The sequence below is a fragment of the Phalacrocorax carbo genome, chromosome 3, assembly GCF_963921805.1.
Source record: "Phalacrocorax carbo chromosome 3, bPhaCar2.1, whole genome shotgun sequence".
NCBI lineage: Eukaryota > Metazoa > Chordata > Aves > Suliformes > Phalacrocoracidae > Phalacrocorax > Phalacrocorax carbo.
This window is the reverse complement of record NC_087515.1, coordinates 26,121,439-26,143,331: the sequence shown is the minus strand read 5'-3', so window position 1 is coordinate 26,143,331 and position 21,893 is coordinate 26,121,439. Positions and strand designations below refer to the sequence as shown.

The 21,893-nt window shown below is 40.2% G+C and overlaps 1 protein-coding gene across 1 annotated transcript in view; it reads left to right on the top strand.

Moving 5' to 3' along the window:
• Positions 1 to 21,893, top strand: part of LOC135312389 (spermatogenesis-associated protein 7 homolog) — a 57,912-nt gene that overhangs the window by 11,707 nt on the left and 24,312 nt on the right. The window contains exons 2-4 of the mRNA XM_064445472.1: positions 2,422 to 2,499; positions 7,133 to 7,225; positions 10,222 to 10,269. Coding sequence (XP_064301542.1) covers positions 2,422 to 2,499; positions 7,133 to 7,225; positions 10,222 to 10,269 — 219 coding nt within the window. The remainder of the gene's footprint in view (positions 1 to 2,421; positions 2,500 to 7,132; positions 7,226 to 10,221; positions 10,270 to 21,893) is intronic.

Below are 21,893 nucleotides of genomic sequence, written 5' to 3'. Positions count from 1 at the left end.
TTCAAAGGCTATATACTATTTGTTTTCATTTTAAGAAAAGGCAAAAATAAAAGTGCTTGCATAGCTGCTGAATTATTTTAGCAATAGTACTAAAGTATGGTTTTACAGTGTCTGTGTGTAAAGCCAGCAGGACTTAAACTTGTGGTAAGGAGCATTACCAAATTACCGCTTTTAAGAGACTGTACCATTTGGATTCAGAAACTCCATCAGACTGGTCCCCAGTTTCTCTACCAGCCAATTTGCTCTGGAAAAGGGTGTTCATCATTCAAGGCCTGATCTTGAAGTTAACTGGAGTATATTGCTGGTGGCATCACCTTGTATATGCTCTGGCTTTGTGTGTGGTATTGGACCACCATAATGAATCATTGTAACTTGAACACAATAGGTTTTATACTATCATCTCATAGGTTTTCAAAGTACCCCTTGCCAAAATAATTTCCTTTTTGTATTACTTCCTATGGGGAAATACACCATTCCTAGAAGCTTTTAGGGCTCCATAAGTCAAAAATGGTTGCAGCTAGGGAAACTGTGCAGTGTTTCTTCTCAAAAGAAAGAAAATTGAACATATCAGATATTTAGATAAAGATGAAGATAGATGTCCTGAGCTTTAGGCACTGATCTGGTACTCAGGAAATCAAGTTTCATTTCTCTGCCACTAACTTGCTTGATCTTGTTACAATGAACAAATCACTTAATATTTTTCAGCCTCTGAAATGAAGACAATGCCTTTTTCCCCTGCCTCCTATTTGTCTGGTTTGCAAACTTCAGTTGTAAACTCTTTGGGTATGTTAATGAGTGACTGACTATTTGTACAGAGCCTGGACGGTGATCAGATGGGGACTTCAGGAACTCACCAGAGTTCACAGTAGCAACATTATCGCATGAGTTAACTGCTGTCAACGCACATGTAAAGGACTAGTTACTTAAAGATCTGCTGTTATTGTGAGTGTGCTCAATCATAAAAACTGTTCAGTGCCTGTGTCACATGTTACACATAGCACGCACATATTAAATTAAATGTATTTGGGTCAAACAATTACAATTACAATTTGTTCCATTTTTATCTGTCCTCGCTCAGAGCAGTTTCCCACTGATGTTTTTCGACTTCAAATCATAGTGGTGTAATTGTTGAGCTAAAATTGTAGGATTGGACACAAGAAGATAAAGAATTACTCTCTGTTCTAAAGTTGCACATGATTAAGAGCTCTTTTCAGTATAGCATCCTTCTATCTGTTATGCCTTTCACAGATGTTTGACATAAAAAAGAAAAAGCCAAAAGAAGTGAGGATTTACCCAGAGATAACTTATATTTCAAAAGAAATGGAAGAATCAGAAAGATTATTAATAATATACAGTGAGATGCAGCTAAACTAATTTGCTTTTAAGACTTTAGCCAGTATATATGAAGCTGTGATTAAGTTGCACTAATTTTCAGAACATGAGTAAAAATGCTTAAGGACTATATCTAAATAGCATTTAAAAAAATAATCAAATGTTTTGATGTGTTACCTTGGATTTGAGTGCGGTAACTTCCTTTGTCCATATCCTGTTGTGAGTATGAAAGGATGTTTTTAAAAGACAAAAAAAAAGCTGACCTTTTGATTATTTTATTAACTTAGGGACCCATGACAATTAGAAATATGAACACAGAGGAAAAGCAATAACGTTTACTCGGCTCCCATTTATTTCACAGTGTTTTTATTTTAAGCCTGTGGTCTAAGGTGGCAGAATTTGATCTAAAAAGCACTGCTCATAATCTTTCCAGCTTTTGTTTTCTCAGAACACTGTTATAATACTCTCTGCTACCTGCATTCTTTATCTTTCAGAACTGGTTGAGAATGCACTCCGAAAAAAACAGGCTTTGAAATGAGAGGGGGCTTGTTTGCTTACTTTGCTTTGTTGGGCCTGGCTTTTCTAGGCCTGGCTTCTGTGATATGAGCCTATACTCTTTCATAGAGTATCTTTAGAAAATCTTTTATGTTACTTCTTTTTCCCCACTGCTTCCCTTAGGCACAGGCAGCACAGTAGCATACTGAACTGCTCCTTCTTTTGCCTTGAAGATTTATGTTTAGTAGAGACGATCTTTCAGATTGCAAAATATGTGACATTTGCGCAATGCCATGGCTCATTTTTGTGGCCTGCAGAAAATTGCCCTGTAGATGCTGTTGTAACAGAGAATTTTCTCTCAGAGTATCTGGTCAAAAGGGTCCTACTAATTGGTAGGGATTAAAACAAACAGAAGGATTCTGGCGGGGAAAGTAAACACAAAAGTGCCAGCCTTTTCATACCTGTATCAGTTGTAGTGTAGCATTCTGGCCAGGAGATGACTCTTCTGTAATCCCCATAGGACCTGCAGAAAAATAATTGTATTTCTTAATGCTTCTGTAATATGTAACCAATACATTTTCCTTCCCTACTAAGGGTCCCAGATAGCCATGGTGCCTACATATGCTTCCATGATGGGACCTTTCAGAGGGCATATGAGCCTCAAAAGTAGCCGTAAGTACTCAAATTATTACTTGGGAGGTGCCTATGTGCTCCAATTTTGGAATAACAGCTTGAATATTATGATATTATTAAAATATATATTTTTAGTATTGAAACAATATAAAGTAGATAAGTGTTTCTAATGTCTGCTGTTACAAAAATCTCACCTTCTTAATTCAGGTAAGCAGCTTTCCTGGTCAGAATCTTTGCTGAGCACCTGTAGAAGAACTGCTAGAAATCTGTTTTTCCTGGAGCTTCCCTTCTTGGAAACTCTGTTCCACTATACCTTCTCCAGATCCATATAGTTTCAGTCCTTAATTAGATGCTGGCAAACACACCGCCACCACTAGCACCACCGCCCGCCATTTTTGTCCTTTTTGTTCTTTGTCCCTCCCTTGATGAAGCCCAGCTGCAGTCGGAGGCATTTCACCCTGTGTACATAGGGAGTGCTGCATTTCAGGGCCCACAGGGTATTATCCTACCATCCTCCCTTCCCACCTTTTCAAAGGAGCCCCAAAGGGCTGAGAGGAGGACACCTATTGTGTCCCACCTAGCAGTCTGTCATACTGGTTTCCTGAATGAAGTGATATATATGTATTTTCTGAAGGGAACAGCAGACACATCTCTGTTAGATGCTCAAAGCAGAAGCCAAAGCTCAATGCCTGCCAGTGCTTCCTGTAGCTGAAAATAGAAATACTTACCCAGAAGGGGAGCAGCTTGAGATAACTATGCAGCTGAACCAAAGTAAGAGGATCTGCAAAACGTTTGCCAGCCATTGACTGGGCCACTCCGCTGAGAGACTGTCTCAATGGTTACTACATTACCTGCACTGAAACAAGCACTGTGGCCATAGGCTTTGGCAAATGTTCTACCGTGTTAAGCATAAGACAAACACAGAGCAAAGAGGTGGTCCCTCTCCCTTCCAAGTTGAGGCTCTAAATACAAGATGAGGAAGTGGACAGATACCAACAGGTGCAGGACCAGTGCGAGATAGTTCTTTCCTTGCAATGCCAGATACATACTTCTTTCAGTTTACAAAAGGCAAAGCCAAGGATGTTGCAGAGATGGTTCCCACTTGCCAGTAATGTGAAGGGTAGATAAGAATTCGATATTTCCAAGCTTTTGAGGCTTAAGTATCACTGAACAGTTTTTATTTGTTGATTCTAAGTACATGTAGCTTTCTCCCCATGTTATGGAATATCCACTTGGAATTAGCAGTTAGCAATGGTATAAACTATTTGCAGTATAGCAGCACTGCAGTTATACTAGTCTTTTAAAGAGTAAAATAGTTGACTTGTTCTTGAGAACAACTGGGGGTTTTTTCTCCTATAAGAGGCAAAAAGTAGCGGCTTTGAATTAGCAGTCTGGTGAGGTGCAAAGTCACCTCTAGTGTTTTTCAAAAGCATATTTTTGTTTTTCAGCTACATGGAAAAGGCATGTTTTATCACTGTCATTGTGTAGCAGTCAAACTTTAATATTGCTATGACTGGATTTATGATATGACATTATAGTTCTGGACATGATATATTCTCCAGACATGATTTGCAGAAGTAATCTCTTGCAATTCAATCAGTGGAAACTAGGTAAATTAGTCATCATACAACTACACGTTCAGGACTATAATAAATTTCTAGGAAAGTCATTACAAAATAGGAAATAAAAAGAGTCAGCGTTGAGAGAGTTGTCATTGCTCTTTATTGCTCGTTCTTCGTTCTGTGTTTTCTGGAGATCTTTCCTCATATATAGAAGCAAGATGTAAATGTCGAAAGATTTTCAAAAGCAGGCAACTTTCTGTAGGTAGATCTGTGCTCGTATATAGGAAATGCTGAAACTCTGAAACATTGCAAACTTGGATAAAACAATTTGCTGCATGTTGCAGGTAAATGAGATCTGTGTAAGACAGCAGAAAATGCAGAAGTTGAATTCTGTTCAAACAGAACTCTGCCTGCCTTTACAGCACACAAAAGGGCTGTTTCAGTTTGACCTGACGTGTGTTTGCCCCATCAACAGAGCCTCATAACAGGGCTACTTAAAATTCCTGGAAGATTTCTATTTAACATTTCCCTCAATTTGAAGTTATTCAAAGATGTAAAAGAAAACGAAAAATTTGTTTAAAAGTGTGAACTTTCCAGTAAGCTCAAATAAGATCACCCTCTCTGGGGGTGGGAAATACTTAGATGGGCACCCACTGAACATCCCCCTCTTATTGTTTTTATCCTTAAAACATCTTCTTTGAGACATGGATGTGATTTTTCATGTCCTTGTTTCAGAGAGATTGAGACACAGAAAAACAAAATGACTTGCCAAAGTTCAACAGAAAGTCTCTGGCAAAGAAAAGAATTTGCTTTTTTATTCCTTACATAGGAATAACCACAATGCTGCTTATTGCACAATGTTAGTAATTTTCTGGGCACAGGATAGAGTTAGATATTATGAAAGACAAAAAATGAGATTAAACTACTAGTGCCTTGTATATCTTCAGCATTTCAAATCTGGGGCAGTAATTCTTTTTGAGAAGAATGTTCTTTTTATAAATGGATTTTCCATCCCTTTTTAGTCCTTGGATATTGTTTGGATTATCACATTGTTCTGTCATGCTGTCTTTTTCACTGCATGTATTGAAATCAGGCTGTCACTGCCAATCAGGGAAAGATTTGGGGCATTTCCCGAAATACTATTTTCTCTTCCTTAGTGACAAAAGCCTCTAGCTGCTGTGATTTAGGGCATTGCCATTCCTTGAACTCAGTAGAGCTGCTGCCACTTTACACCAGCTAGGGATGGTGCTGAATGTTACTGAAGAGCTTGTTCCAGTTGCTTTTGCCAGCAAGAGGTTACAGCACAATTGGCAAAGTTCATGAAAAAAACTAAATTTTTGAAGTTTTGGAATTGAATAACTACTGGTTTCAAGCACAGAAAAGCTTTGAAACAGAATAGTACTGATTTTAACTATTTGATCTCTTTAGTATGGTACTGACACCCATGAGTGGTTTCGCTGTCTGAAATTGGACACAGGGTAAATGCTTACTATTAGAAATTTTGTGAGCTTTATATTTGTCTGCTTCAGGTATAGGATTCCATTGTGGTACCTGTACTACTCATGCTGAACTTCGTTGAGACAAGACATAAATGCAGTTTGGTCATAATTTTGCACTAAGTTCTCCATTGCTTTACAGCAAACATAGAGTCATTATCTCTGTTGATGTCTCTGCACCTGTGTATGTCATGGTGTAAGCACTCTGGCTGTGCCTACATGTTCAATGAACAATCAGAATGGATGGTCCTGGGGCTGAAGTAACACCACCTTTCTGCGGCTGGTCATGCTGGGATGTGATGCTGCTCCTGGACAGGCTATTGAGAGCAGGTCTTCATGCCAGTGCCCTTCTGGCAGTCTTTTAGTCACTTGCAGGAGCACATTAGTAAATAATACTCAATGAAGTAACAAATTTGGCATTAGGTGTTCTGTCACACTCTTTCTTATGGTGCTTGTTCAAAAGATGACACAATAAATTGAGTGTAGCCAAAATCCTTGGCGGTGAAAAACAGTTTGTAGCACTGTCTCACTTGGTAGGCAAGAGATTTAGACAGGAAAAAGCAACACAGCAAGAAAGCAGCCAAACCGAGGTTAGAAGGATTGATTCCCAGATTCTCAAGCCAATATCTCCTATGCTTTCAAATACAATAAAAACTTTGAAACTAAGTCATTAACTGAAATTGTACATTGGGCACACGAATGATGAAAATATCATTGACTTCATTTTGTCAGAAAGCCAAATCTGAACAGGTTGGATGGGCTGATTATCTCAGTGTAAGGACTATTCTGTGTCTGTGCATGGAAGGCCAAAGGCACATTAGATTTCTGATCTCCAGCTTTTTAACATTATTTGCTAACAACATTCCGTCTACAAAATGTGATGATTTGAGAAGGAATCCAGAAATAAGATTTTTGTTTGGAAACAGTTTGAAAGACAACGATCTCTCTCAGCTACACTACCAGGTTAAAATTGAAAATGAGTAAAAGTTATCTGCTTCTTGAATTTTTCCCTGGGCTAATGAACTTATATCAGATACAGAGACAAATTCTTCCAAATCTGAGAAGTCTTGTGGGCTAGAGATTCAGAGGAACGTGATGGACAGTGTGTGTGTAACACATTTCTGTTCTACATCCTGGCTCCTTTTCTGGCCCTACTTCTGTCTTTGTGTGTATATCTAGTCCATTTTCCTCACTATAAAGTGGTAAAGTTAGGCCTGGTATTACCAAGAGGTAAGATGTTCATATGCAGTTTTTTACAGTACTTTGTCCTACTCTCTAGTATTAAATCTTTCAAAATGTAAATGCTTTTTATAATATCAGATATTAAACAGTGAGATCCTCTATTATTCTCCAGAGTTCTATAATATCCAAGGCTCATACATTACTTATTGCAAGCCGTAATTCTCAGGTATTCAAAAGCATGGAAAATGAGAATAATTCACCACTTTTTTATGTTACATTTTGTGTTACCCTTACTTTTTGAAATAAATAAATTCATATTGATTTGATTTAGTAGCAAGCAGGAGAGGATAAACATTAAAGTGTTTTCAGAGCCATTATTGCCTGAGGCTTTTCTTGCCCCATTGAATGAACTAAGATTTTTCCCTCTTGTAGCTTTTTCTCCCGGACCCTCCTGCAAGCTCTCCAACCAGTACATCATTCAAGATCACATGGCTGCTCATTACAAGAAACTGATATCTGCCAAAGGTATGTACAGTCTTTAATCACGACAATATCTGTGTAGCTGAAAGATTAAATCACAGTCAAGGATATGTTGGTTGCCCTTAGTTTTGGCTGGCTGCTGAATTTCTTCCCCCTTCTTTCCTCCCTCTCCTTGTCACCAACTCAAGAGATGTAGGAGGATTTAAAAGTGAGGCATAACACGGTGTGCCCTAAAAGAGGAGGTAAGTAGAACACTTGATTGAAACTGTAACCTTGTCATGGGAGAAGCAATCCTAACTGTTGAAAGGTGTAAAGTCTACAGAGTCAAACTGTTCCACAAAATGACAAGTTCATGTTAGGATGGGAAATATTATTACATTACCCTGTGTCATTTTAATAATGGTTTCTATTTAGATGTATATGGCATTTGTCTAAAAGGAAAGGTAAAATGAGAACTAGGGCAGTTATTTGTTTAATCGGGAGAAACCACTGAAGAGTCACAGTGAGGTTACAGCTTTCGATGTTTAGAAAGTTACAGTGTCAGTCCTAAAGAACCTAGAGAGAAGTTCCATTAGCACGCAGTCGTGTTTGAGAGGGCTTTTCAGATACTCTCTCCCCTGTAAATAGCTGCAAGCCATCAGAAAGAGAATTTGGAATAAAAAAAAGTCCTCTGTCAGTTGTCTGGAGCTGTGTAAACTTCAGGTGCGGATGAAGACAGCTGGAGTTGAATGGTCATAGCTGTAGTTTGGTTACTGCAAGTTTTCCAGTCCTTGGGCTCCCAAGGCTTTCTAACCAAACAATTCACTGGTAACATGCAGCGAGCTTTAAAATAACAGATAGCTGTTGAGCAATAGATGAGATTGCTGCTGCATTTTTTGCCAGGAGACCTATCCTTTCATCAGTTTGCAGCGCCAAGTGCTTTATCTTAAACTACCTAGCCCAAATCTAGCGCATCTTTTTACCATGGTATCAGAACCACTATTTAAAAGTTTCATGACCTCCACCATGCTATGGTTCATGACCATCCCACTCACGTTGGCAGCTGGAGGCTGGATTGCTGCTGTATACTTTTGTACTTAAGTGACTTTTGCTTTTGCCTGGCTAAAGTCACAGAAACAGTGAACGTTAAGGACTGTGGTATTCACATCCTAATGCATCACTTTTATAAATATACAGAAGCATCAGGACTAATTAAGAGCAGCAAAGACTGCCATATATAACTGAAATTTGTATTCTCAGCTAGTGAAGCCTAAATGAGGGAGCGAAGATCAAAAAATAAAAGGAAGAAAAAAGACGTTTTTCAGTCTTTTTGTCTAGTACGTTCTTAAAGCTCAGAAGGAAATACACAGAAGATACCCTTGGCATAAAAGGAGCCAAGTACTTTGTTCCCAATCAGGTTTCAATTTTCTTTTTTCAAATGTAAGTCCTGCTTGTCTGTAGCAGAATTCAGTTCAGCTGGAAAGAGCTTCTCACAGTAGGTGCTAATCAAAATTTCCAGTGGCTAAAATTTCTAATTCTTAGCTCTTTCACCATCTGAAGTTATAGTTCTCAAAAGTCAGATTTGGATCATACTAGAGCAGGAATCTTTACTATTAAAACACTTATTATAGTGCTTCATCATTTCTACAGGTTTTCCTTGTAGAGCTAAACTTTTGCATACATATTAAAAACTGCAATATTGTAAGGCTATCAGGGTTCTCTTCTGTACACACCTTGATGCTCTGAAGTACTGACTTGTCACATGTTCTGTACATCCTTAGAGGAGGTGATAAGATTTTGTGCCTCTGAAAAATCTGGTCAGGGTTGTCTAAAGGCCTTCTCCAGTATCCTTCTAAATATTCTCCAATCTTTTTGAAATACAGCTGCTTTTTAAAATACAACTTATTTGGCCTCATTCCAGACAGTAGCTAGCCCTGCATGTCTGAAATGTTGTTTGGAGCACTTGTACAAACTCCAATTTGCTGTGACATTTGGCAATAATCACGGAAGTGTCTTGGATGTAAATGGAGTCAGTGTCCTTCAAATAGAATATTGAACTTCTCCTAGGTGATTGCTTTTCCCTCCACAGTCAAAAATAATATTTCCCCATATACCTCAGCTATATCCAGGTATATGCAACCAGACATACAGCTCCATTAACATCCATATCATCTCCTGTATGGCAGCATGGCTTGATGAAGACTGTACAGCAGTAGAGTGACAGGGCTTGGTTCCTTGAAGCTTACTTGATTTAAGCTTTTACAGTGAAAACCAAATGACCAAATAACAGAAAATGCTGTGTACAAAACTGCATATATAATTGTGTAACGAAATAACTCCTATTGCTAGGAATGCAATATACTGAATTATGATTGAATCAGTATTGAATATGATGAAGAACGGATGACCTTAAGCCTAAGGACAACCAGAATCTGACTCGTAAAGCATCACTTGGCAGTTTCCCCTGACTGATAGCAGCTGTACTACTCATCCCCAAAATACAAACTTTCTGGGTAGCAATAGATGCCAAGACAAAATTAGTACAGCTTTTCTTAAATTGTACGCTAAAATGAAGGTTAATAAATGTAGCTGTACTGGCTTTTATTTCTATCCCTAAGTAAAGATGGACAAAAGCCACAAAATTCAGACCCACATTTGATACTGAACCAACAACAGCATTGGTGAGGAACTTATCTTATGCTTTACCCAGATAAAGACAAGGGGTCAAATCCTCAGTTGGTTTAATTGCAGTTGGTGCAATTGTAGTTGGTGTAACTCACTAACTTCACTATATTTAAGGTATGCTAGCTTTTGAGAGCTGACCATTAGCAAAGATAATAGCAGGAAATAGGCAAAAAATAGTATACATGACTAAGGAAACAATAAGATTTAGTGTTTTGTGGATCTGCATTATTAGTAATGCTACTATTATGTAGACTGGTACCACATTTCCACAGGGAATTCAATACCTTAGGATGAACAGTTTTATCTCTACCCATTTTTGTATGATTATTTGTGATGTTAGTGTTTCATTGGACTGAAATTTCTTTTTGTTAATGCAGCTGCTGTTGATTCATCTGCACCAAAGAGTTTGCACACCAGTGTTAAATGTGAGTTGTGTTGTTTTGTTTTGGTTTCAAAATAGGTCTGTCTCCGTTTGCTTGGTTTGGAAATACTTGTCTTCTTTCATGATGAAGGTGTTCTGAAGAGGCATATACGCGCTGAAAATATGCACCATTGTGGTTAAGATAATAGTATCTAATATCTAATCTAGTATCTAAGTTGATAGCTGTACCTAGAACTTGGTTCATGTTTGCACAGATGCATGCTAACTTGCAGACTGTGGGACTCTTTGATATACATACTTGAAGCAACATGGTTGTTGGAGGCATAAATTGCTTTAGTTTTCCAGTCGAAACTCAGACCACTGGCCCTTCGAATTCCTTGCTAATCCACACTGTATTTTTCATTTCCTTAACTGCTTCGTGTGTCTCTGGGCATCAGGCATACTACAGTTAAAACAGGTTTTGAGGAATAAATGGGGTTTTGGTAAGAGAACATTGCACTGCACCTTAACGCCACCTCTTGGCTGAAGCCTGAAGTACCCAATGTGTAGGCAGAGTCTCTCCTGCCCTTCCTTTTTTGAAAGGAAGATTGATGAAAAGCAATACATTCATCCCTTTCCCTGGAAACAGAGCATTCACTCTGGAATGTGTTTAGTTTTCTTCATTCACCAGGTTATGAGGCATATGCTACTTCTTTGTTTGATAGTTACATACATGGGAGCACACACCCTTTCTACACAGAAACCCCCCGTTTTAAAATGAAATTTTAAAAGCTGGAAAAATGAAAGCGTCTATTTTTCTGCAGTGCATGCATAGTGGGAACCATGTATCAGAGGTCTGCAGTAGGCTATTGCTCTCAGCAGGGTATAATGTACTTGGAAGCAAAGATAGCTCAAAGGCAATGGTGAGATGCAGTTGTTTGAGGAAGATGCACGCAAGCCAAGAAGGCAAACATAACTCTTGCCCATAAAGATTCAGAAAAATGTATCATATGAGATCTTCAGTACGGAAGAGCAAGAGAACAAGTTCAAGGTCATAACACATCACAATCAAAATTCTCTTCTTTTTTTTTTAAATCCTCATGCTCAACAGTATGTTTTTCTTTTTTCAGTGCTGTCTTTTATGTAATAATTTTAAAGTGAGTATCTTTGATTAATCACTTTATGAAAACAGTGCTGTTGTAACAGAAAGAAATGACACAGAAAGCTTTCTGAGAATGTTAGTTTGACAGAGGGATGATCCTGACACAGAAGCGCATGAGGAGTAGAATCTTACCTACTTGAGAAGATCAAAAGGACACAGAAATTGTTCAGCTACCTACGTTAGCTGCAATAGCAAGTTTTCCCAGAGGGAAACATTATCTGTTTTTCTTATAATGCTTTCTTAGGAAGGTATTCCTCTTACACATCTAAGCAGGACTGTACTGTTGTGTGGAGTTTCTGTTAATTTAGAAGCCCACATGAGTGCAAGGCTGCTGGTGCACACAGAAGCCATAACATGAGATTCTCAGTCAGAGAAAGTGAGGACCCAATATAATTTTTGTCAGTATCCCACTGGGGAAATGCAAAACACCTTTGTCATTTAATATTTATCTTCACTAAAAGATACTATGTATCAGCTAAATCCTTTTTCTGACAGCTTAGCTCTGGAAATGTCTGTCTTGGCAAAAGAAGTTTTGTCCCTCAAAGGATAAAACTCAAAATTTCGAAGTCACAGTGAAAAGGTGCATCAGAACTTATGTCTCCTGAAGTGTTAAGTAGAGCAGTAGTACAATGAAGGTACAGTTGCTGCTAATGGGGTTGATGTGCAAATCATCTCAGTATAAAATGTCTTTATGCCTACAAAAATAGACTTCTGTTTATCATTTGCATATTCAAAGACACAAAATAAATGAAGGCTGTTTTGCCAAACTACTATAATAATAAGAGGACAAAAATAATTTTCTGCTTAGTACAAGATTAGTGTTCTCTTATTTTCATGTAAAATTTTCTCCCATAACCACCTCCCACTATTACTATTACCTGTCACTAAGTGTAGTGTGCTTTTCAAACCTTGAAATGTATCAGAACTTTGACAGATGCACATTCTGATGCAGTATAATTTCTTACCTGTTCTCAATCCATACACTCGGATAGGTATAACCTTGTTTTCCAAATGTGTGATCTGTGTTGGATACCACATGTTTCAATGGTAGGCTGCAAGAAGAAAAGTAGTGATGCAAACATATGCAAACCTATTAAAATAAAAGGGAAAACTCAAACTGCCTCAAAGATTAAATCTGAAAACACAGAATAAAATACAGCATGCAATGCTTTGTTTCACTTTAAGAACAAATGCACTGCAGATAAAACACTGTAAATAATTAGAGTTTCTGAGAATTTGAAAATGCACCATTTCACAAGCTGTCTTTACTGTTGCACTTCAGATTAAGAACCGTACAGAAAAAGTGGGAGATATGCAATGTATAGGACTTTCTCCTGAATGTCTTCAGGTATATCTTGTATTTTCAGTTCCAGGGTTTAGAAGGGCACTGTTTTAAATTTGATGCTCCAACTTTTTGCTGGTTTAGATTTCGTTAAGTTACTAGTGTTGCAGTTGGTAAGAGCATCATTGAATTAGCTGAGCTTGTTTCATATAAAAAAATCTTCTAAGGACCTTTAAGTATGGTTTATAAAGCACTGCAAGTGCCAGCTTTCATCAATTTGTGTGAATAGAATAGAATAGAATAGAATAGAATAGAATAGAATAGAATAGAATAGAATAGAATAGATTTCAGTTGGAAAGGACCTACAATGATCATCTAGTCCAACTGCCTGACCACTTCAGGGATGAACAAGTTAAAGCAATTATTAAGGGCATTGTCCAAATGCCTCTTAAACACTGACAGGCTTGGGGCATCGACAACCTCTCTAGGAAGCCTGTTCCAGTGTTTGACCACCCCCGCAGTAAAGAAATGCTTCCTATTATCCAGTTTAAACCTCTCCTGGCACAGCTTTGAACCATTCCCGCTCATCCTACCACTGGATACCAGTGTGAAATAATAGTTTTGTCTCTTCACTGTCGGAGTAACATTCAAAATGCTGTTGAAATTGCACAAACTTATGACAAAAGTCAGGGAGAAACAGCTAACGTGAAGCCTCCTGAGCAGTCCTTTCTCTCTGACATGAGCTGGCTTTGTTGTAGCAGTAAGACTGCATCTCTGGTGTTCTCATGCTAAGAACCATGGTCCGTTTTTTGTCTCTTCTCAAAGGATGGAAATATATATCCGCCCCCTGCTTTAAGACTAGATAAATTAGCTGGAGATACATCGAAGATCAGGAATATGGGAGATACAGTTCATCATCCTAAGTGGTCTTGTAGAGATAAAATTAAGCAGAGGTGTTTTAAGAGTCATGAGAGCAGCATGACTTATGAAACTACTATGAAAACAGTAATTCCTTGGCCATCTCAGTGTGGAAAATGTCCGACTAGCAGGATCTTTGCATTTCTTACTCTCAGCAGAAGCCACATTTGCTAGAAAGAGCATCTAATGAGTATGAAAAGAGCATAAGGTGTGCTGCTGAACATGCCAGTGACCAGGTTTCAGAGAGTGTCTGAGCAATCAGGAAGAAGAGAAATGTGAAAGTTCTGGGGAAAAAAAAAAGTCCATTTTGAGGCATTGTTTCTAGTCCAACAAAAGAGAAAATTCAAAATAATTGTATTGGAAATCAGCTACCTTATTTATTTATACAGCATTGAGCTTGAGACTAAAGCTTACCTGTTGCACCCAGGAAATCCTCCAAATTTCTCAATTTTTCAATTAATATTAAGCAGCTGAATTAGATTCTTGGACCTTGGAAGCAGGAAACAGTGTTCCTACAGTCAGCTCTGGAAGTCTCTTCCAACCAGGATTTCCATGACACTATGATGCTCTGCCCCAGATTCACAGAGCCCAAGTTTGAGTCAGATCTCCTGAGTCTGATCAGCTCAGTAAAACAAGCAGAAACCTTGGCTGGTGTGCATATGAAGCTGTCCCAGATGAGCTGGCAGGAAACTAGGAAAAAGTTAACACTCATGAAAGATAAATCAAAACCAGCCCTAAACAGGGAAACCCATAAAGGTAACCCAGACTTCATACAGGAAAACGAGCCACCCAAATTGTTAGTTGGTCCTGCAGTTCTGAAAATCCCTTACTAAAGCTCAGCTCTTTGACTCCGTCACAGAATCAGTCCACCACTTCAGGGAAGCATGGTGGTCCAGAGCACCCTGCCCTAGTTCTTTTCCTACTCTCTCATTCCAGGAAAGAGAGCGACTCCACCAAGGATGCTCTCATGTATTGTATTTCTCCTAGTTTTGCAGTATCTGCTCTGCTTCAATTAGCAGAGTATTGGGTAGCAGTCCAGCAAAATAAACACACCAGCATGGTAGGAAGTGATCAGGTGCTTCAGGCTCACTCTGCCCAAGTTAAAAAATCTCCTGAAGGAAGACTTAAAGTAAATCTGGTTCTCTGGGCACACCTTTAGATCACCACAATCTTGGTCTTGAGACAAAGCCATTTCTTTCCTCTCTGTGGATCTACAATTTGATTACCAAGCCAAGGTCAACCACTTACAATGGCAAGATGAGCTATTCAGACCATTGTATGTTCTGCACAGTTCCCTTGCGCTTTTAGGAGCACAGTGTATACACTTACCCAAAAGAAATTACAAGTAATATTATACGTAAGTACATGAGTTCCTCATTCACCGTTTATGGAGTGTTGATCATATAATTGCTCCACATGCTGTGACTCATTTTTATAAATATGAAACCCAAATGTACATACAAGTGTGTGCAGAATCACATACTTTAGTAATTGGAGAAAGGAATAGTAGCTTTTTTTAAGAGGAATTTTAGTTTTCTGTGTACCAGCAGAGTACTTAAGTGCTTAGATGTGGCACATCGTGGTCTTTTTATACCTGTGTTTTCCCATTTCTAGTTCTCTGCATGAGACAGACATTAGTCAAAATAATAATTTCCATTTGGGTTTTAACCAGTTTAAAATGAAGTTGCTTTGTGACTTCAAGACCGTAACACCTGTGAAAAAGAGCAAGTTTTTTCTCCAGGCAGTTCAAAGACATACAAAATTGCAGCATTTTGTCTACAGTTTATGTGAACAACCTATACGGTCAATTATATGAACAAGATTTTATCCTTACAGATGTAGAATCTTAGTATCGCTAATCTTGGGCAACTGAATGGATCATTTAGCAATCAGGGGAAATTAATGCGTTTATATATGCAAACCAATTTTCTATCATTGCAAGTTTATGGAGCATTAGTGAGATAGTTTTTAATAATAAATTTTGCAGTCTGTAAAAAAAGTGCATATCACTGTTACAAAAGAGCTGCAAAGAAGGGAATATCAAGTGTATGACTACACTGCATCATTCAGTTATCAATGATTGAACAACTAGTCTGTTTCATAAATTCTTCTCACACTTCGAATTCTATGCTAAGCTAGCAGCTCCGTTTGGGATCTAAATTCCTTTATGGCAGCCATTGCACAGTTTAAAGGTCATCTTCTATGGATATCTGCCCAAAATGATGCGCCAGCTAGAACAGGGTAAATGTGTGCTATCATCCTCTTTCACAGGGAGGAAATTAAGACACCAGAGATTAATTAACATACCTGTGATCACACTGGAGCCTGTTGTAGAGCTGGGAATTAAACGATAATTTTCTAAGTACCACTGCAGTGTTTTAATCACAAACCATCCTTCCCATCAATTTCAGAGTCAGCGCTGTTGAAAGGAGTATTTGTAAAAGGGGAGGAAGAAGGTAGTGGGAGCTACTGGAGGACGCAGAGAGCAGGAGTCTTGTCATAACCATTGTGCACTGACTCTTTCAACTTTGCATTTCTACTCCTCTGCCAAAGGAGAAAGCAGCACAAGTCAGCAATCAGTCAGTACTTTAAATAGGATGAAGCATCTTGACATTTCTCTTGTACTCTTCTAGTTTCTTCTAGAATTCCTTTCCTCCTTGACTAACTCCGGACAGTGTCAGTATAAAAAAAGTGCCGCTATCCCTCTAGAGGCTTGTACATCCCCATCAGTGATCTGCAGGCAGATGTTATGACTTCTAATTCTGGCTTTACCAGCAATGTCTTTTCACCACAAAATATAGAATCAGTTCAAATAACGAGTGAGTTAGCTACAGGATTTTTTTTTCCAAAGTAATAGAACTTCTAGAAAAAGTTCTTCATTTCTCCTTGGCATAAAGCAGAGTTGACAACTGAGCATCCCTCCACCTGCTGCCTCTTGGCTTCAGGTAACAGATGAAAATTTGAAGCTTGGCTAAACAGATTTTACCAATTTTTAGAATCCTAAAAAATCAATAGCAATGATGCTGGATGCATCCTTCTCTTGGGCCACCTTTGCACAGTGTAAATTACCGTTGTAAATCTGCACTGCCACAAGGGAGGGAGACCTTGCCTTTTGTATCAGAAATGTACTATATCAGAAAAATGTTTTTAAGTGTCAGAGTTTGCTCTTATTTGCTTATGCAAGAAATTGTGAATACTTAGAGGTTAATCACAGGTGGTAGTTACAGAGCTGTGAACCTCAGAAGTTAGCAGGCCTCGTTGAGAGGGCTTTAAACTAGCTACGAAGGAGGAAGGGGATAAAACCAGGCTTGCTAGGAATGAGTCTAGGAGTGCCATACCTGTGTTGGAAAAGAGATCAATAGATCAATTGAAGTGCATTTACACCAATGCATGCAGCATGGGCAATAAACAGGAGGAGCTGGAAGCCATCGCGCGCCAGGGCAACTATGATGTGGTCACCGTCGTGAAAACATGGTGGGATGACTCACACAACTGGAGCGCTGCAATGGATGGCTACAAGCTCTTTAGAAGGGACAGGCAAGGAAGGAGAGGTGGAGGGGTAGCCTCGTATGTTAGAGAGTGTTTTGACTGTCTAGAACTCAATGACGGTAATGGTAAGGTTGAGTGCTTATGGGTAAGGATCAGGGGGAAGGCCAATAAGGGAGACATCCTGGTGGGATTCTGTTATAGGCCACCCAACCAGGATGAGGAGACCGATGAAGTACTCTACAAGCAGTTGGCTGAAGTCTCACAATCTCTAGTCCTTATTCCCATGGGAGACTTCAACTTACCAGATATCTGCTGGAAATACAGCACAGCAGAGAGGAAGCAGTCTCGGAGGTTCCTGGAGTGTGTGGGAGAGAACTTCCTGACGCAGCTGGTAAGCGAGCCAACCAGGGGAGGTGCCCCGCTGGACCTGCTGTTTTCAAACAGAGAAGGCCTGGTGGGTGATGTGGTGGTCGGAGACTGTCTTGGGCTCAGCGACCATGACGTGATAGAGTTGTCTATTCTTGGAGAAGTAAGGAAGGGGGTCAGCAAAACCACTACCCTGCACTTCAGAAGGGCAGACTTTGGATTGTTAAGGTGTCTGGTTAACAGATCCCTTGGGAGGCAGTCCTGAAGGGCAAAGGAGTCCAGGAAGGCTGGATGTTATTAAAGAAGGAAGTCTCAAAGGCGCAGGACCAGGCCGTCCCCGTGTGCCGTAAGTCGAGCAGGCAGGGGAGAAGACCGGCTTGGCTGAATAGTGAGCTTTGGCTGGAACTCCAGAAAAAAAGGTGAGCTTACAGCCTTTGGAAGAAGGGGCAGGTGACTCAGGAGGACTACAAAGATGTTGTGAGGTTATGCAGGGAAAAGATTAGGAAGGCGAAGGCCCAGCTGGAACTTAAACTGGCCGCCTCTGTTAAAGATAACAAAAGATGTTTTTACAAATACATCAGTGACAAAAGGAGGGCCAGGGAGAATCTCCCTCCTTTGTTGGGTTCGGAAGTAACCTTGCCAGGAAAGATGAGGAGAAGGCTGAGGTACTTAATGCTTTCTTTGCCTCAGTCTTTAATAGTCAGACTGGTCATCCTCGGGGTTGTCAGGCCCCTGTGCTGGGAGATGGAGCTAGTATGCAGAATGAAGTCCCAGTTGTTGAAGAGGTGGCAGTCACTGACCTGCTCCTTCACCTGGATGTTCACAAGTCCATGGGGCCGGATGGGATCCACCCAAGGATACTGAGGGAGCTGGCAGAGGAGCTCGCCAAGCCGCTCTCCATCATTTATCAGCAGTCCTGGTCAACCAGAGAGGTCCCAGACGACTGGAAACTGGCGAATGTGACACCCCTCTACAAGAAGGGTCGGAAGGAGGAGCTGGGGAACTACAGGCCTGTCAGCCTGACCTCGATGCCGGGAGAGTCATGGAGCAGACCGTCTTGAATGCCGTTACGCAGCACGTGTGGGACACCCAAGGGATTGGGCTCAGCCAGCATGGGTTTATGAAAACCCTCACTAACCTGGTCTCCTTCTATTATAAGGTGACCCGCTTAGTGGATGAGGGGAAGGCTGTGGACGTTGTCTGCTTGGACTTTAGTAAGGCCTTTGAGACTGTCTCCCACAGCATTCTCCTGGAGAAGCTGGCTGCTCATGGCTTGGACAAGTGCACTCTGCACTGGGTTAAAAACTGTCTGGACAGCCAAGCCCAGAGAGTGGTGGTGAATGGAGTCAAATCCAGTTGGTGGCCGGTCACGAGTGGTGTTCCCCAGGGCTCAGTGTTGGGGCCAGTCCTGTTCAATGTCTTCATTGATGATCTGGATGAGGGGATTGAGCGCACCCTCAGTAAGTTTGCAGATGACACCAAGCTGGGTGGAAGTGTCGATCTGCTGGAGGGCAGGAAGGCCCTACAGAGGGACCTGGACAGGCTGGATCATTGGGCCGGAGCCAACGGTATGAGATTCAACAAGACCAAGTGCCGGGTCCTGCACTTGGGTCACAACCATCCCATGCAACGCTACAGGCTTGAGGAGGAGTGGCTGGAGAGCTGCCTGGAGGAAAAGGATCTGGGGGTGTTGGTTGACAGCTGGATGAACATGAGTCGGCAGCGTGCTCAGGCGCCAAAGAAGGCCAATGGCATCCTGGCTTGTATCAGGAATAGTGTGGCCAGCAGGAGCAGGGAGGTGATCGTGCCCCTGTACTCGGCACTGGTGAGGCCGCACCTTGAGTACTGTGTTCAGTTTTGGGCCCCTCACTACAAGAAGGACATTGAGGTGCTGGAGCGTGTCCAGAGAAGGGCAACAAAGTTGGTGAAGGGTCTAGAGAGCAAGTCTTATGAGGAGCAGCTGAGGGAATTGGGGTGGTTTAGTCTGGAGAAGAGGAGGCTGAGGGTAGACCTTATTGCGCTCTACAACTACTTGAAAGGAGGTTGTAGCAAGGCAGGGCTCGGTCTCTTCTCCCTAGTAGCAAGCGATAGGATGAGAGGAAATGGCCTCAAGCTGTGCCAGGGGAAGTTTAGGTTGGACATTAGAAAAAACTTCTTCACCAAAAGGGTTGTCAGGCATTGGAACAGGCTGCCCAGGGAGGTGGTGGAGTCTCCATCCCTGGAGGTATTTAAAAGAAGGGTAGATGTGGTGCTTGAGGATACGGTTTAGTGGTGGACTTGGCAGTGATAGGTTAGCGGTTGGACTCGATGATCTTAAGGGTCTTTTCCAACCTTAACGGTTCTGATTCCAAGATTCTCACCTTTTGAATATATCTTATTTATACTCACTAATAGAAAAATTGACTACTTCCCCTGTGTAAGTAAAACAAATGCCAAAATCTTTTTGCTTGAATAAGAGAGGAGAGTGTGTTCTTTCTTTATTTTAATCCAGTCTATGATGGAGTTTTGTCAAGTCCTGTCATGATTTTGTTAGTGAGGCAGAACCAGTCACAGCAGACATGGGTTACAGCCAAAGATTTCAAGCAGTTCAGAACTGCTGGATTGGTTAGTTTGTTATGGAGGACTGATTCCTTTTTGCCTTCCTCCAGGGGAAGTTCTTGTTAATGTCAGCGTGGGCACCTGCATTAGCAAAATGTGCAGAATTTGGCACAGGACTGGAAAACAACATGGCAAACAACAACAGGCAGCGTCACTTAGCAATGTATCCTGAGTATATCTGGCATTTCAGACACTTTTCTTCCCCTATAAAATTGTTGTTATCCACTCACTTGATAGTATTGCAGCATTTAAATATTGATGAAAACAAATAATGCTGAACCAGAGCTTGGGACTTAAAAAACACCCACATGCTGTAGATTAATGTAATGACATAGGCTCTTCATAATGATAGCTAGTAGGGCAAAGAGTATCTGAAATCAATCTAAGCACTTGAGCCTCACCACTGGTTTCTGCTGGAGGAATGGTCTTGTTTGCTCTGAAATGCCAGAATAAGTGGTCCCCACACCAAACAAACCATTACCAGTGCAGACTGCTGTATTTGGCCCATAGATGTGAACATCATGAGTAACTGTTCTTGTATCCCTTTGTACCTGGGATTACATCAGTTAACAAAAACATCAAAAATTGAGAAAAAAATGAAATTTCAGAGAAATTGATAGGTGATCCATGATGACTGACACATACTTCAGAGTTTCCTGCTCACAGCAAGAGTAAACTGTTGTGGTTCCATAGCCTCTTTTCTCCCTAAGTCTTTTCTCCGCTCATTGCTGTTTTACAGAGTTGAGGGGAAGAGTTTAGAAGTATGCCTAAACCTTATTTATTTACATCTCACTTCTCATTAAACTGTATCAAAGGCTAACTTACCTTGCCATGAGGAACATATGCCTTTCTTTTAAGAGTAATTTGTCCAGTCTTGGTAAATCTTTGCTTGACAAACTATATTACTTAATTTCTGTTCTGTCTATACATGCTTTTATGCTCGAATAGTTACTTCTTAACCATCTTTTTGAGGAACTAAGTACATTCAGCTCCTTGAATCTGTCATGATGAAGAGCGTTTTCCAGATTTCATCATTCTGATGGATCTTCTCTTCACCCTTCCCAATTTATAAATGCTTCTTGAGCAGTAAAGTGTCAGAGCAGGATATGTAATTCCAGAAGCAGCCATCCACCTGTTAAGGGAAACTGTAGTAAAGGCTCACTGTACTTACACTGTCGCTGTGGGAAATTACAGGCAGTTGTTTGTCTAGGAGAAGGTACGAATGTTTTTCAGTGACACTGATTCCCAGATAAGATTCACCTCCTTTAATTAAAAGCGTGCTTTTTCTGAACGGAGATGTTCCATTATCCATGCTGAAAAGTATACTGCTTGCCTACATCTACCTCATGAGTGATGCAGATCATTTTGTTACAGTAAACCATGCCTTTATAATTCACGAATTCTCCAACTGTACTTGTTCGAGCCTTATGAGGAATGATTTTATGTTTTCTTTCAGATAACTGAAAGAAATAATCTAATAATATCAGAAATTATCCTTGCATTAGAAACACCTGCCTTGCAAGGAGTCCTCACTTCTAATTACATTTTCAGATCTGCCAGTTAGCCATTTTGTAAACACATGTAATTTTGTAGTGTACTAATTTCTTAGTCAAAATGTCATGCAGAACAAAGCCAGGGAGCTTACAGAAGTCTTTTAAACCAACACCTTTATTCCACCCAGCCACAATCAAAATCTCCCTTTTTTTTTTTTTTTTTATAAAGTTAGCATGGTGATTTTTTTAAAAAACCTTTTTGATTGGCGTTGCTTATATTTACTTTACCCAAGTCTTGTAACAGCCATTCACTTGTTATGCTCAGGACTGATAGTCTGACAGGCCTGGAGTTCATTTACCACTTTTGCTCTTTTTTTGCC